At 43.7% G+C, this 19,344-nt stretch overlaps 1 protein-coding gene across 1 annotated transcript in view; it reads right to left on the reverse strand.

Moving 5' to 3' along the window:
* The window catches only part of LOC109887301 (vascular endothelial growth factor receptor 3-like), a 225,244-nt gene that overhangs the window by 132,000 nt on the left and 73,900 nt on the right, over positions 1–19,344 (reverse strand). The window contains 2 exon segments of the mRNA XM_031797269.1: positions 2,109–2,503; positions 6,411–6,507. Of these exon segments, the coding sequence (XP_031653129.1) occupies positions 2,109–2,503; positions 6,411–6,507 (492 nt within the window).

Raw genomic sequence — 19,344 nt, forward strand, 5'->3', positions numbered from 1 at the left:
CGTAATACACAAATGGATGATGTAGTAGACAAATGGATGACATAGTAGACAAATGGATGATGTAGGAGACAAATGGATGATGTAGTAGACAAATGGATGATGTAGTAGACAAATGGATGATGTAGTACACAAATGGATGATGTAGTACACAAATGGATGATGTAGTAGACAAATGGATGATGTAGTACACAAATGGATGATGTAGTAGACAAATGGATGATGTAGTAGACAAATGGATGATGTAGTCGACAAATGGATGATGTAGTAGACAAATGGATGATGTAGTACACAAATGGAAGACGTAATACACAAATGGATGATGTAGTAGACAAATGGATGACATAGTAGACAAATGGATGATGTAGTAGACAAATGGATGATGTAGTACACAAATGGATGATGTAGTACACAAATGGATGATGTAGTAGACAAATGGATGATGTAGTACACAAATGGATGATGTAGTAGACAAATGGATGATGTAGTCGACAAATGGATGATGTAGTCGACAAATGGATGATGTAGTACACAAATGGATGATGTAGTACACAAATGGATGATGTAGTAGACAAATGGATGATGTAGTACACAAATGGAAGACGTAATACACAAATGGATGATGTAGTAGACAAATGGATGACATAGTAGACAAATGGATGATGTAGTAGACAAATGGATGATGTAGTAGACAAATGGATGATGTAGTACACAAATGGATGATGCAGTACACAAATGGATGATGTAGTAGACAAATGGATGATGTAGTACACAAATGGATGATGTAGTAGACAAATGGATGACGTAGGAGACAAATGGATGACGTAGTAGACAAATGTATGATGTAGTAGACAAATGGATGATGTAGTACACAAATGGATGATGTAGTATACAAATGGATGATGTAGTAGACAAATGGATGATGTAGTACACAAATGGATGATGTAGTAGACAAATGGATGACATAGTACACAAATGGATGATGTAGTACACAAATGGATGATGTAGTACACAAATGGATGACGTAGGAGACAAATGGATGATGTAGTAGACAAATGGATGATGTAGTACACAAATGGATGATGTAGTAGACAAATGGATGACGTAGTACACAAATGGATGATGTAGTAGACAAATGGATGATGTAGTAGACAAATGGATGACGTAGTAGACAAATGGATGATGTAGTACACAAATGGATGATGTAGTAGACAAATGGATGACGTAGTACACAAATGGATGACGTAGTACACAAATGGATGACGTAGGAGACAAATGGATGACATAGTACACAAATGGATGATGTAGTAGACAAATGGATGACGTAGTACACAAATGGAAGACGTAGTAGACAAATGGATGATGTAATACACAAATGGATGACGTAATACACAAATGGATGATGTAGTAGACAAATGGATGACGTAGAGACACATGGGTGATGTAGTACACAAATGGATGACGTAGTACACAAATGGATGATGTAGTAGACAAATGGATGATGTAGTAGACAAATGGATGATGTAGTACACAAATGGATGATGTAGTAGACAAATGGATGATGTAGTAGACAAATGGATGACGTAGTAGACAAATGGAAGACGTAGTACACAAATGGATGACGTAGGAGACAAATGGATGACGTAGTACACAAATGGATGATGTAGTACACAAATGGATGATGTAGTACACAAATGGATGATGTAGTACACAAACGGATGATGTAGTACACAAGAAACAGGAGCCCATTTTGGCTCGTGAGCACCACTTTCAAAACTACTGGCTGAAATTATACAAAAGTTCTGGAGCATCACTTTAACAACGATAGTCATACACAAGAGATGACCACGATGATGACTCTAACACTGGCGCTGACAAAAAACCATGCGGGTGGGTGTGTGTGTGTGTGTGTGTGTGTGTGTGTGTGTGTGTGTGTGTGTGTGAATGCTTGTATCTGTGTGTGTGTGTGTGTGTGTGTGTGAGTGTGTGAATGCTTGCATCCGGGTGGGTGGGTGTGTGTGTGGGGGGGGTGGGGGGGCAACAGGATGTAAAAGCAACAGGATGTGTGCATGCATCCATCTGTCTCTCTGTATAAAACACGCTCCTCTCACCTCTGACAAACACATATAGAGTAGCAGCCGTGGCCCCGTCGATGACAGCCTTGACATCTCTGTAGTAACAGCGGTAGTACCCTGTATCATTCCCTTTAGCTCCAGTGAGGACCAGGGTCTTGCAATACGGCCTTCCAGGCTCCCCTGGACACTCCAGGATGCTGACTCCCCTTCTCTGGACAGGGACCGAAGCAGGCGTACCAGCCCCCTCCGTGGCCACGGGGTGGTCTCCCACAACTCCAGCCCCAGCCCCGGGGGTACAAACAGGGGTTCCAGACCCAGTCTCGGCCTCTCTCCCTGGGGCTCTGCTGGGCCTGGGTCCGGCCTGACGGTCAGTCAGCTCCTCTCCCACCAGGGTCGTCTCAGGCCACACCCAGGACAGAGTACGCTGACCCCTGGAGGTCAGAGGTTAGGGGTTAGAGGTCAGAGGAAAGGTTAAGTGAGAGGTCACAGATGGGTCAATTATGTTTTTAACCAATCAGAACAGGTTAGTACAAATGTCTGGTGTGTGACGTTAGCGACTGCAACAGATTGTGAAAGAGTGTGTGTGTGTGTGTGTGTGTGTGTGTGTGTGTGTGTGTGTGTGTGTGTGTGTGTGTGTGTGTGTGTGTGTGTGTGTGTGTGTTTCTCCCGTTCATATTTTTCACCTTGTCCCCACACCTCCCCAGAGAGAAACGACTACAACAGTTGGGTACGACTCGGACACCATCTGCCTCACGCAGCGCAACCTACCCAATCAGACAAGAGGATTGGCTATACCGCTGAGCCTGGTTCCTCTCAAGGTTTTCTTCCCTCAAGGGAGTTTAATTCTGTTGCAACCGTCACTTCTGCATTCTCTCTTGGGTTTAAGGTTGGTTCACCCCGTGGGCATCTCTTGGGGTTTAAGGTTGGTTCACGCCATGGGCATCTCTTGGGGTTTAAGGTTGGTTCACCCCGTGGGCATCTCTTAGGGTTTGAGGTTGGTTCACCCCGTGGGCATCTCTTGGGGTCTAAGGTTGGTTCACCCCGTGGGCATCTCTTGGGGTCTGAGGTTGGTTCACCCCGTGGGCATCTCTTGGGGTTTAAGGTTGGTTCACCCCATGGGCATCTCTTGGGGTTTAAGGTTGGTTCACCCCGTGGGCATCTCTTGGGGTTTAAGGTTGGTTCACCCCGTGGGCATCTCTTGGGGTTTAAGGTTGGTTCACCCCGTGGGCATCTCTTGGGGTTTGAGGTTGGTTCAGGCCGTGGGCATCTCTTGGGGTTTAAGGTTGGTTCACCCCATGGGCATCTCTTGGGGTCTAAGGTTGGTTCACCCCGTGGGCATCTCTTGTGGTTTAAGGTTGGTTCTCCCCGTGGGCATCTCTTGGGGTTTAAGGTTGGTTCACCCCGTGGGCATCTCTTGGGGTCTAAGGTTGGTTCACCCCGTGGGCATCTCTTGGGGTCTAAGGTTGGTTCACCCCGTGGGCATCTCTTGGGGTCTAAGGTTGGTTCACCCCATGGGCATCTCTTGGGGTCTAAGGTTGGTTCACCCCGTGGGCATCTCTTGGGGTTTGAGGTTGGTTCAGGCCGTGGGCATCTCTTGGGGTTTAAGGTTGGTTCACCCCATGGGCATCTCTTGGGGTTTAAGGTTGGTTCACTCCGTGGGCATCTCTTGGGGTTTAAGGTTGGTTCACCTTGTGGGCATCTCTTGGGGTCTAAGGTTGGTTCACCCCATGGGCATCTCTTGGGGTCTAAGGTTGGTTCACCCCGTGGGCATCTCTTGGGGTTTAAGGTTGGTTCTCCCCGTGGGCATCTCTTGGGGTTTAAGGTTGGTTCACCCCGTGGGCATCTCTTGGGGTTTAAGGTTGGTTCACCCCGTGGGCATCTCTTGGGGTTTAAGGTTGGTTCACCCTGTGGGCATCTCTTGGGGTTTAAGGTTGGTTCTCCCCGTGGGAATCTCTTGGGGTTTAAGGTTGGTTCACCCCGTGGGCATCTCTTGGGGTTTAAGGTTGGTTCACCCCGTGGGCATCTCTTGGGGTTTAAGGTTGGTTCTCCCCGTGGGAATCTCTTGGGGTTTAAGGTTGGTTCACCCCATGGGCATCTCGTCCGTATGCCTGTACTTCCTCAACTATATCGCCAACCATTCAGGACCTGCAGTCCAGAACAGCTCACTTCTTACCCAGGGTACGACTAACATGGGCTCCTCCTTTTCTGGGGATTGCCATCACCTCAGCAGCCTAACTACCACGGCCAGATGACGGTCAACTTGAGACTCCAAGCCAAACCTCTCCGGATCCTTCATCTGTAGCTCTTGGCTTCATACTCATAGAACCTCATTCTCACATCAATTTGCTGAAAAAATATTCCAAAATCATGTCTGGTCCTTAAACTGGTGAAATGAATTTTCCCAAAATGGTTGGTAAATATTTGCGCAAAAACAAAAAAGGCGTTTACATGTGTTTAACCTCCGATAACACCACTCTGTATAATGTGACAGTGGATTAGACAGCTGTTTAACCTCTACACCACTCTGTATAATGTGACAGTGGATTAGACAGCTGTTTAACCTCTACACCACTCTGTATAATGTGACAGTGAATTAGACAGCTGTTTAACCTCTGATAACACCACTCTGTATAATGTGATGGTGGATTAGACAGCTGTTTAACCTCCGATAACACCACTCTGTATAATGTGACAGTGGATTAGACAGCTGTTTAACCTCTACACCACTCTGTATAATGTGACAGTGGATTAGACAGCTGTTTAACCTCCGATAACACCACTCTGTATAATGTGACAGTGGATTAGACAGCTGTTTAACCTCTACACCACTCTGTATAATGTGACAGTGGATTAGACAGCTGTTTAACCTCTACACCACTCTGTATAATGTGACAGTGGATTAGACAGCTGTTTAACCTCCGATAACACCACTCTGTATAATGTGACAGTGGATTAGACAGCTGTTTAACCTCTGATAACACCACTCTGTATAATGTGACAGTGGATTAGACAGCTGTTTAACCTCTACACCACTCTGTATAATGTGACAGTGGATTAGACAGCTGTTTAACCTCTACACCACTCTGTATAATGTGACAGTGGATTAGACAGCTGTTTAACCTCTACACCACTCTGTATAATGTGACAGTGGATTAGACAGCTGTTTAACCTCCGATAACACCACTCTGTATAATGTGACAGTGGATTAGACAGCTGTTTAACCTCTACACCACTCTGTATAATGTGACAGTGGATTAGACAGCTGTTTAACCTCTACACCACTCTGTATAATGTGACAGTGGATTAGACAGCTGTTTAACCTCCGATAACACCACTCTGTATAATGTGACAGTGGATTAGACAGCTGTTTAACCTCTGATAACACCACTCTGTATAATGTGATGGTGGATTAGACAGCTGTTTAACCTCTACACCACTCTGTATAATGTGACAGTGGATTAGACAGCTGTTTAACCTCTACACCACTCTGTATAATGTGACAGTGGATTAGACAGCTGTTTCACCTCTACACCACTCTGTATAATGTGACAGTGGATTAGACAGCTGTTTAACCTCTACACCACTCTGTATAATGTGACAGTGGATTAGACAGCTGTTTAACCTCCGATAACACCACTCTGTATAATGTGACAGTGGATTAGACAGCTGTTTAACCTCTGATAACACCACTCTATATAATGTGACAGTGGATTAGACAGCTGTTTAACCTCTACACCACTCTGTATAATGTGATGGTGGATTAGACAGCTGTTTCACCTCTACATCACTCTGTATAATGTGACAGTGGATTAGACAGCTGTTTAACCTCTACACCACTCTGTATAATGTGATGGTGGATTAGACAGCTGTTTAACCTCTACACCACTCTGTATAATGTGACAGTGGATTAGACAGCTGTTTAACCTCTACACCACTCTGTATAATGTGACAGTGGATTAGACAGCTGTTTAACCTCCGATAACACCACTCTGTATAATGTGACAGTGGATTAGACAGCTGTTTAACCTCTACACCACTCTGTATAATGTGATGGTGGATTAGACAGCTGTGCGCTACATTGGTGGTGGATGATGGGATGGTGGTTTACCCCCTGGAGAAAAGCAAGGCAATTCTACCCACCTATTTCTGTTGTTCATTTAACACACGTTCCACCAGCCACACACACACACACACACACACACACACACACACACAGACACAGACACACACACACACACACACACACACACACACACACACACACACACACACACACACACACACACACACAGACACACAGACACACAGACACACACACACACACACACTGTACTCTACCTGCATGTGATGGTCAGTGTTTCATCTGCGTGGATCACGAGGTCTTCTTTGTCGCTGTCAATGGTGGGCGGAGTCATAGAGTAGCCAATCGCCAGACCTCAGGTAACAAAAACAAAAATCATATGATACGGCTCTGACACTCAAAACACTGATTTAATTGGATGAGAAACAGATTTACATTTCAGATACGAATAAATATCAATTAGTGGTTATTGGTTTCAGTAAGCTCTGCCTGTCGGCTCTGTCAAACCTCCTCAGTGTCACGTCGATTAGGAACTCAACCCGACAGCGGCAGGATGTAATCAACCAATCAAATGTTATTCATTATATGACACTGTATTCCACTTAGCTCAAGGGCTGTAATATATATCTATGGCTGTAAGGCGATCTGCCGGAATAGAGCAGCACAATACACCCAGACACACACCCCAGCACCACCCGGTCTGAGATACACCCAGCACCACCCGGTCTGAGATACACCCAGCACCACCCGGTCTGAGATACACCCAGCACCACCCGGTCTGAGATACACCCAGCACCACCCGGTCTGAGATACACCCAGCACCACCCGGTCTGAGATACACCCAGCACCACCCGGTCTGAGATACACCCAGCACCACCCGGTCTGAGATACACCCAGACACACACCCCAGCACCACCCGGTCTGAGATACACCCAGACACACACCCCAGCACCCCCCGGTCTGAGATACACCCAGCACCACCCGGTCTGAGATACACCCAGCACCACCCGGTCTGAGATACACCCAGCACCACCCGGTCTGAGATACACCCAGCACCACCCGGTCTGAGATACACCCAGCACCACCCGGTCTGAGATACACCCAGCACCACCCGGTCTGAGATACACCCAGACACACACCCCAGCACCACCCGGTCTGAGATACACCCAGCACCACCCGGTCTGAGATACACCCAGACACACACCCCAGCACCACCCGGTCTGAGATACACCCAGACACACACCCAGCACCACCCGGTCTGAGATACACCCAAACACACACCCCAGCACCACCCGGTCTGAGATACACCCAGACACACACCCCATCACCACCCGGTCTGAGATACACCCAGACACACACCCCAGCACCACCCGGTCTGAGATACACCCAGACACACACCCCAGCACCACCCGGTCTGAGATACACCCAGACACACACCCCAGCACCACCCGGTCTGAGATACACCCAGACACACACCCCAGCACCCCCCGGTCTGAGATACACCCAGACACACACCCCAGCACCACCCGGTCTGAGATACACCCAGACACACACCCCAGCACCACCCGGTCTGAGATACACCCAGACACACACCCCAGCACCACCCGGTCTGAGATACACCCAGACACACACCCCAGCACCACCCGGTCTGAGATACACCCAGACACACACCCCAGCACCACCCGGTCTGAGATACACCCAGACACACACCCCAGCACCACCCGGTCTGAGATACACCCAAACACACACCCCAGCACCACCCGGTCTGAGATACACCCAGACACACACCCCAGCACCACCCGGTCTGAGATACACCCAGACACACACCCAGCACCACCCGGTCTGAGATACACCAGCACCACCCGGTCTGAGATACACCCAGACACACACCCCAGCACCCCCCGGTCTGAGATACACCCAGACACACACCCCAGCACCACCCGGTCTGAGATACACCCAGACACACACCCAGCACCACCCGGTCTGAGATACACCCAGACACACACCCCAGCACCACCCGGTCTGAGATACACCCAGACACACACCCCAGCACCACCCGGTCTGAGATACACCCAGACACACACCCCAGCACCACCCGGTCTGAGATACACCCAGAACACACACCCCAGCACCACCCGGTCTGAGATACACCCAACACACACCCCAGCACCACCCGGTCTGAGATACACCCAGACACACACCCCAGCACCACCCGGTCTGAGATACACCCAGACACACACCCCAGCACCACCCGCGTCTGAGATACACCCAGACACACACCCCAGCACCACCCGGTCTGAGATACACCCAGACACACACCCCAGCACCACCCGGTCTGAGATACACCCAGACACACACCCCAGCACCACCCGGTCTGAGATACACCCAGACACACACCCCAGCACCACCCGGTCTGAGATACACCCAGACACACACCCCAGCACCACCCGGTCTGAGATACACCCAGACACACACCCCAGCACCACCCGGTCTGAGATACACCCAGACACACACCCCAGCACCACCCGGTCTGAGATACAACCAGACACACACCCCAGCACCACCCGGTCTGAGATACACCCAGACACACACCCCAGCACCACCCGGTCTGAGATACACCCAGACACACAAATGTCTTTCAATTCTCTCCCTCACTCTCCCTATTTCCTCCCTCTCTCTCCTCTCTCCCTCTCCCTATTTCCTCTCTCTTTTCTCTCTCTCTCTCTCTCTCTCTCTCTCTCTCTCTCTCTCTCTCTCTCTCTCTCTCTCTCTCACTCCTCTTCTCCTCTCTCTCTCCTCTTTCACCCTGCTCTCTCTCTCGTCTTTCTCTCTCCATCCTCTCTCTCTCTCTCTCTCTCTCCTCTCCCTCCTCTCCCCCTCTCTCTCCTCCTCTCTCCTCTTTCACCTTGCTCTCTCTCCTCCTCTCTCCTCTCTCGCCCTCTCCTCCTCTCTCCTCCTCTCCCTCTCCTCCTCTCCTCTCCTCTCTCTCCTCTCCTCTCCTCTCGCTCCTCTCCTCTCTCTTCCTCTCCTCTCCTCTCCTCTCCTCTCCTCTTTCACCTTGCCCTCTCTCCTCTCTCTCCTCTCTCTCCTCTCCTCTCTCTCTCCTCCTCTCTCCTCTTTCACCACCTTGCTCTCTCTCCTCTCTCTCCTCTCCTCTCCTCCTCTCTCTTCTCCTCCTCTCCTCTCTCTCCCTCTCTCTCCTCTCTCTCTCTCCTCTCCTCTCCTCTCCTCTCTCCTCTCCTCTCCTCTCCTCTCCTCTCCTCTCCTCTCCTCTCCTCTCCTCTCCTCTCCTCTCCTCTCCTCTCCTCTCCTCTCCTCTCCTCTCCTCTCCTCTCTCTCCTCCTCTCTCCTCTTTCACCTTGCTCTCTCTCCTCTCCTCTCTCGCCTCTCCTCTCCTCTTTCACCTTGCCCTCTCTCCTCTCTCTCCTCTCTCTCCTCTCCTCTCTCTCCTCCTCTCTCCTCTTCACCTTGCTCTCTCTCCTCTCTCTCCTCCCCTCTCTCTCCTCCTCTCTCTCCTCTCTCCTCTTCTCTCTCTCCTCTCTCTCCTCTCCTCTCTCTCCTCCTCTCTCCTCTCCTCTCCTCTCCTCTCCTCTCCTCTCCTCTCCTCTCCTCTCCTCTCCTCTCCTCTCCTCTCCTCTCCTCTCCTCTCCTCTCCTCTCCTCTCCTCTCCTCTTTCACCTTGCCCTCTCTCCTCTCTCTCCTCTCTCTCCTTTCCTCTCTCTCCTCCTCTCTCCTCTTTCACCTTGCTCTCTCTCCTCTCTCTCCTCCCCTCTCTCTCCTCCTCTCTCCCTCTCCCTCTCTCCTCTCTCTCCTCCTCTTCTCCTCTCTCTCCTCTCCTCCTCTCCTCTCCTACTCCCGCTCCTCTCCTCTCCTCCCTCCTCTCCTCGCCTACTCTCTCCTCTCCTCTCCTCTCCTCTCCTATCCTCTCCTCTCCTCTCCTCTCTCTTCTCTCCTCTCCTCTCTCTCTTCTCTCTCCTCTCTCGCCTCTGCTCTCTCTCTGCTCTCTCTACCTCCTCTCTCCTAACGGCTCTCTTTGCTCTCTCTCCTCCCCTCTCTCTCTCCTCTCCATCTCCTCTCCTCCTCTCCTCTCCTCTCCTCTCCTTCCTCTCCTTTCTCTCTCCTCTCCTCTCATCTCCTCTCCCTCTCCTCTCCTCTCCTCTCCTCTCCTCTCCTCTCCTCTCCTCTCCTCTCCTCTCCTCTCCGGCTCCTCTCCTCCTCTCCTCTCCTCTCCTCTCCTCTCCTCTCCTCTGCTCTCTCTGCTCTCTCTCCTCCCTCCATTTTCCTCTAAAATGATCATTAAGCCTATAGCTTCCTGATTCATCACTGTTTCATTAACTCTGGTAATGTGGTTAGATGTGATATAAATGATGTCGCTCTGGAATGCCATTACCTGCCTGAGTCCCAAACAGCACCTTATTCCCTATATACAGGGCCCACTAGGTATAGGGCCCTGGTCAAAATAGGTGCATTTTATAGGGAGTAGGGTGCTATTTGGGAGACAACCCCTGTAAAGTGCCCTGAGGGCACGTTGGTCCCCGGCTTGCATCAAGATGTCCACCATTGTTCCTGTACCCGAGAAAGAAAAGGAAAGGTAACCTAACTAAATGACTATTGCCCCGTAGCACTCACTTCTGTCATCATCAAGTGCTTTTGAAGAGCAAATGTTCTTGTGGCTGAATGGAAAGCAAGTCCCAGCATTGTTCCAACGTCTTGTTTTTAATTAGATCTTTTAAATGTAACTTTTATTTAACTAGGCAAGTCAGTTAAAAACAAATTCTTGTTTACAATGACGGCCTACCCCGGACAAACCCGGAAGACGCTGGGCCAATTGTGCGGCGTCCTATGGGACTGTGATACAGCCTGGATTCAAACCAGTCGGGAGCCAAGTGGAAAGTCTTCCCAGCAGAGTGGAGGTGTCACGCCCTGACCTTAGAGATCCTTGTTATTCTCTAAGTTTGGTCAGGTCAGGGTTTGATTTGGGGTGGCCATTCTGTGTTTTCCATTTCTTTGTATTTGGCTGAGTGTGGTTCCCAATCGGAGGCAGCTGTCTATCGTTGCCTCTGATTGGGCAGCCATACTTAGGCAGCCTGTTTTCCACCTTTCAGTTGTGGGATCTTATTTTCTGTTGAGTGTCTGTGCCAGACAGAACTGTTCCCTGTCGTTTTTTTGTTGATGTTATTTGGATTTTTTGTGTCATCAATAAAAGACGATGTACGCCTATAACGCTGCGCCTTGGTCTCCTTCTCCCAACGAGAGCCGTAACAGGAGGCTGTTAAAGCAGCCGGGGGGGGGGGGGGGGGGGGGGGGGGGGGCAGCCGGGGGGGGGACCAGCCGGGGGGGGTGACCAGCTGGGGGGGGGGGGAACAGCGGGGGGGGAGGGAACCAACCGGGGGGGACAGCCGGGGGGGGAGGGAACCAACCGGGGGGGACAGCCGGGGGGGGCGGGTAACCAGCAGGGGGGACACAGCAGGGGGGGGTAGACTACTGTCTATATACACCATCCTATATAACTACTGTCTATACACACCATCCTATATAACTACTGTCTATATACACCATCCTTTATAACTACTGTCTATAAACACCATCCTATATAACTACTGTCTATACACACCATCCTATATAACTACTGTCTATACACACCATCCTATATAACTACTGTCTATACACACCATCCTATATAACTACTGTCTATACACACCATCCTATATAACTAGTGTCTATACACACCATCCTATATAACTACTGTCTATATACACCATCCTTTATAACTACTGTCTATATACACCATCCTATATAACTACTGTCTATATACACCATCCTATATAACTACTGTCTATATACACCATCCTATATAACTACTGTCTATACACACCATCCTATATAACTACCGTCTATACACACCATCCTATATAACTACTGTCTATATACACCATCCTATATAACTACTGTCTATACACACCATCCTATATAACTACCGTCTATATACACCATCCTATATAACTACTGTCTATACTGTCTATACACACCATCCTATATAACTACCGTCTATACACACCATCCTATATAACTACTGTCTATACACACCATCCTATATAACTACTGTCTATACACACCATCCTATATAACTACTGTCTATACACACCATCCTATATAACTACTGTCTATATACACCATCCTTTATAACTACTGTCTATATACACCATCCTATATAACTACTGTCTATATACACCATCCTATATAACTACTGTCTATATACACCATCCTATATAACTACTGTCTATACACACCATCCTATATAACTACCGTCTATACACACCATCCTATATAACTACTGTCTATATACACCATCCTTTATAACTACTGTCTATACACACCATCCTATATAACTACTGTCTATACACACCATCCTATATAACTACTGTCTATATACACCATCCTATATAACTACTGTCTATATACACCATCCTATATAACTACCGTCTATACACACCATCCTATATAACTACCGTCTATACACACCATCCTATATAACTACTGTCTATATACACCATCCTATATAACTACTGTCTATACACACCATCCTATATAACTACCGTCTATACACACCATCCTATATAACTACTGTCTATACACACCATCCTATATAACTACTGTCTATATACACCATCCTTTATAACTACTGTCTATATACACCATCCTATATAACTACTGTCTATATACACCATCCTTTATAACTACTGTCTATATACACCATCCTATATAACTACTGTCTATATACACCATCCTATATAACTACTGTCTATATACACCATCCTATATAACTACTGTCTATACACACCATCCTATATAACTACTGTCTATACACACCATCCTATATAACTACTGTCTATATACACCATCCTATATAACTACTGTCTATACACACCATCCTATATAACTACTGTCTATACACACCATCCTATATAACTACTGTCTATACACACCATCCTATATAACTACTGTCTATACTGTCTATATACACCATCCTATATAACTACTGTCTATATACACCATCCTATATAACTACTGTCTATATACACCATCCTATATAACTACTGTCTATACACACCATCCTATATAACTACCGTCTATACACACCATCCTATATAACTACTGTCTATACACACCATCCTATATAACTACTGTCTATACACACCATCCTATATAACTACTGTCTATACACACCATCCTATATAACTACTGTCTATACACACCATCCTATATAACTACTGTCTATACACACCATCCTATATAACTACTGTCTATATACACCATCCTATATAACTACTGTCTATACACACCATCCTATATAACTACTGTCTATATACACCATCCTATATAACTACTGTCTATACACACCATCCTATATAACTACTGTCTATACACACCATCCTATATAACTACTGTCTATACTGTCTATATACACCATCCTATATAACTACTGTCTATACACACCATCCTATATAACTACTGTCTATACACACCATCCTATATAACTACTGTCTATACACACCATCCTATATAACTACTGTCTATACACAGCATCCTATATAACTACTGTCTATACACACCATCCTATATAACTACTGTCTATACACACCATCCTATATAACTACTGTCTATACACACCATCCTATATAACTACCGTCTATACACACCATCCTATATAACTACTGTCTATACACACCATCCTATATAACTACTGTCTATACACACCATCCTATATAACTACTGTCTATACACACCATCCTATATAACTACTGTCTATACACACCATCCTATATAACTACTGTCTATACACACCATCCTATATAACTACCGTCTATACACACCATCCTATATAACTACTGTCTATACACACCATCCTATATAACTACTGTCTATACTGTCTACACACACCATCCTATATAACTACTGTCTATACTGTCTATACACACCATCCTTTATAACTACTGTCTATACACACCATCATTTATAACTTCTGTCTATACACACCATCCTATTTAACTACTGTCTATACTGTCTATACACACCCTCCTATATAACTACTGTCTATACACACCCTCCTATATAACTACTGTCTATACACACCATCCTTTATAACTACTGTCCATACTGTCTATACACACCGTCCTTTATAACTACTGTCTATACACACCATCCTATATAATTACTGTCTATACACACCATCCTATATAACTACTGTCTATACACACCATCCTATATAACTACTGTCTATACTGTCTATACACACCATCCTATATAACTACTGTCTATACACACCATCCTATATAACTACTGTCTATACACACCATCCTATATAACTACTGTCTATACTGTCTATACACACCATCCTATATAACTACTGTCCATACACACCATCCTATATAACTACTGTCTATACACACCATCCTATATAACTACTGTCTATACTGTCTATACACACCATCCTATATAACTACTGTCCATACTGTCTACACACACCATCCTATATAACTACTGTCTATACACACCATCCTATATAACTACTGTCTATACACACCATCCTATATAACTACTGTCTATACTGTCTATACACACCATCCTATATAACTACTGTCTATACACACCATCCTTTATAACTACTGTCTATACACACCATCCTATATAACTACTGTCTATACACACCATCCAATATAACTACTGTCTATACACACCATCCAATATAACTACTGTCTATACACACCATCCTTTATAACTACTGTCTATACACACCATCCTATATAACTACTGTCTATACACACCATCCTATAAAACTACTGTCTATACTGTCTATACACACCATCCTTTATAACTACTGTCTATACTGTCTATAACTACTGTCTATACACACCATCCTTTATAACTACTGTCTATACTGTCTATACACACCATCCTATATAACTACTGTCTATACACACCATCCTTTATAACTACTGTCTATACACACCATCCTATATAACTACTGTCTATACACACCATCCTTTATAACTACTGTCTATACACACCATCCTATATAACTACTGTCTATACACACCATCCTTTATAACTACTGTCTATACACACCATCCTATATAACTACTGTCTATACACACCATCCTATATAACTACTGTCTATACTGTCTATAACTACTGTCTATACACACCATCCTATATAATTACTGTCTATACACACTATCCTTTATAACTACTGTCTATACACACCATCCTATATAACTACTGTCTATACACACCATCCTTTATAACTACTGTCTATACACACCATGCTATATAACTATTGTCTATACACACCATCCTTTATAACTACTGTCTATTCACACCATCCTATATAACTACTGTCTATACACACCATTATATACAACTACTGTCTATACACACCATCCTATATAACTACTGTCTATACACACCATTATATATAACTACTGTCTATACACACCATCCTATATAACTACTGTCTATATACACCATCCTATATAACTACTGTCTATACACACCATCCTATATAACTACTGTCTATACACACCATCCTATATAACTACTGTCTATACACACCATCCTATATAACTACTGTCTATACACACCATCCTATATAACTACTGTCTATATACACCATCCTATATAACTACTGTCTATACACACCATCCTATATAACTACTGTCTATACACACCATCCTATATAACTACTGTCTATATACACCATCCTATATAACTACTGTCTATACACACCATCCTATATAACTACTGTCTATATACACCATCCTTTATAACTACTGTCTATATACACCATCCTATATAACTACTGTCTATACACACCATCCTATATAACTACTGTCTATACACACCATCCTATATAACTACTGTCTATATACACCATCCTATATAACTACTGTCTATACACACCATCCTATATAACTACTGTCTATACACACCATCCTATATAACTACTGTCTATATACACCATCCTTTGTAACTACTGTCTATATACACCATCCTATATAACTACTGTCTATATACACCATCCTATATAACTACTGTCTATATACACCATCCTATATAACTACTGTCTATACACACCATCCTATATAACTACCGTCTATACACACCATCCTATATAACTACTGTCTATATACACCGTCCTATATAACTACTGTCTATACACACCATCCTATATAACTACCGTCTATATACACCATCCTATATAACTACTGTCTATACTGTCTATACACACCATCCTATATAACTACCGTCTATACACACCATCCTATATAACTACTGTCTATACACACCATCCTATATAACTACTGTCTATACACACCATCCTATATAACTACTGTCTATATACACCATCCTTTATAACTACTGTCTATATACACCATCCTATATAACTACTGTCTATATACACCATCCTATATAACTACTGTCTATATACACCATCCTATATAACTACTGTCTATACACACCATCCTATATAACTACCGTCTATACACACCATCCTATATAACTACTGTCTATATACACCATCCTTTATAACTACTGTCTATACACACCATCCTATATAACTACTGTCTATACACACCATCCTATATAACTACTGTCTATATACACCATCCTATATAACTACTGTCTATATACACCATCCTATATAACTACCGTCTATACACACCATCCTATATAACTACCGTCTATACACACCATCCTATATAACTACTGTCTATATACACCATCCTATATAACTACTGTCTATACACACCATCCTATATAACTACCGTCTATACACACCATCCTATATAACTACTGTCTATACACACCATCCTATATAACTACTGTCTATATACACCATCCTTTATAACTACTGTCTATATACACCATCCTATATAACTACTGTCTATATACACCATCCTTTATAACTACTGTCTATATACACCATCCTATATAACTACTGTCTATATACACCATCCTATATAACTACTGTCTATATACACCATCCTATATAACTACTGTCTATACACACCATCCTATATAACTACTGTCTATACACACCATCCTATATAACTACTGTCTATATACACCATCCTATATAACTACTGTCTATACACACCATCCTATATAACTACTGTCTATACACACCATCCTATATAACTACTGTCTATACACACCATCCTATATAACTACTGTCTATACTGTCTATATACACCATCCTATATAACTACTGTCTATATACACCATCCTATATAACTACTGTCTATATACACCATCCTATATAACTACTGTCTATACACACCATCCTATATAACTACCGTCTATACACACCATCCTATATAACTACTGTCTATACACACCATCCTATATAACTACTGTCTATACACACCATCCTATATAACTACTGTCTATACACACCATCCTATATAACTACTGTCTATACACACCATCCTATATAACTACTGTCTATACACACCATCCTATATAACTACTGTCTATATACACCATCCTATATAACTACTGTCTATACACACCATCCTATATAACTACTGTCTATATACACCATCCTATATAACTACTGTCTATACACACCATCCTATATAACTACTGTCTATACACACCATCCTATATAACTACTGTCTATACTGTCTATATACACCATCCTATATAACTACTGTCTATACACACCATCCTATATAACTACTGTCTATACACACCATCCTATATAACTACTGTCTATACACACCATCCTATATAACTACTGTCTATACACAGCATCCTATATAACTACTGTCTATACACACCATCCTATATAACTACTGTCTATACACACCATCCTATATAACTACTGTCTATACACACCATCCTATATAACTACCGTCTATACACACCATCCTATATAACTACTGTCTATACACACCATCCTATATAACTACTGTCTATACACACCATCCTATATAACTACTGTCTATACACACCATCCTATATAACTACTGTCTATACACACCATCCTATATAACTACTGTCTATACACACCATCCTATATAACTACCGTCTATACACACCATCCTATATAACTACTGTCTATACACACCATCCTATATAACTACTGTCTATACTGTCTACACACACCATCCTATATAACTACTGTCTATACTGTCTATACACACCATCCTTTATAACTACTGTCTATACACACCATCATTTATAACTTCTGTCTATACACACCATCCTATTTAACTACTGTCTATACTGTCTATACACACCCTCCTATATAACTACTGTCTATACACACCCTCCTATATAACTACTGTCTATACACACCATCCTTTATAACTACTGTCCATACTGTCTATACACACCGTCCTTTATAACTACTGTCTATACACACCATCCTATATAATTACTGTCTATACACACCATCCTATATAACTACTGTCTATACACACCATCCTATATAACTACTGTCTATACTGTCTATACACACCATCCTATATAACTACTGTCTATACACACCATCCTATATAACTACTGTCTATACACACCATCCTATATAACTACTGTCTATACTGTCTATACACACCATCCTATATAACTACTGTCCATACACACCATCCTATATAACTACTGTCTATACACACCATCCTATATAACTACTGTCTATACTGTCTATACACACCATCCTATATAACTACTGTCCATACTGTCTACACACACCATCCTATATAACTACTGTCTATACACACCATCCTATATAACTACTGTCTATACACACCATCCTATATAACTACTGTCTATACTGTCTATACACACCATCCTATATAACTACTGTCTATACACACCATCCTTTATAACTACTGTCTATACACACCATCCTATATAACTACTGTCTATACACACCATCCAATATAACTACTGTCTATACACACCATCCAATATAACTACTGTCTATACACACCATCCTTTATAACTACTGTCTATACACACCATCCTATATAACTACTGTCTATACACACCATCCTATAAAACTACTGTCTATACTGTCTATACACACCATCCTTTATAACTACTGTCTATACTGTCTATAACTACTGTCTATACACACCATCCTTTATAACTACTGTCTATACTGTCTATACACACCATCCTATA

This window comes from Oncorhynchus kisutch, linkage group LG19 (genome assembly GCF_002021735.2).
Source record: "Oncorhynchus kisutch isolate 150728-3 linkage group LG19, Okis_V2, whole genome shotgun sequence".
Lineage (NCBI taxonomy): Eukaryota > Metazoa > Chordata > Actinopteri > Salmoniformes > Salmonidae > Oncorhynchus > Oncorhynchus kisutch.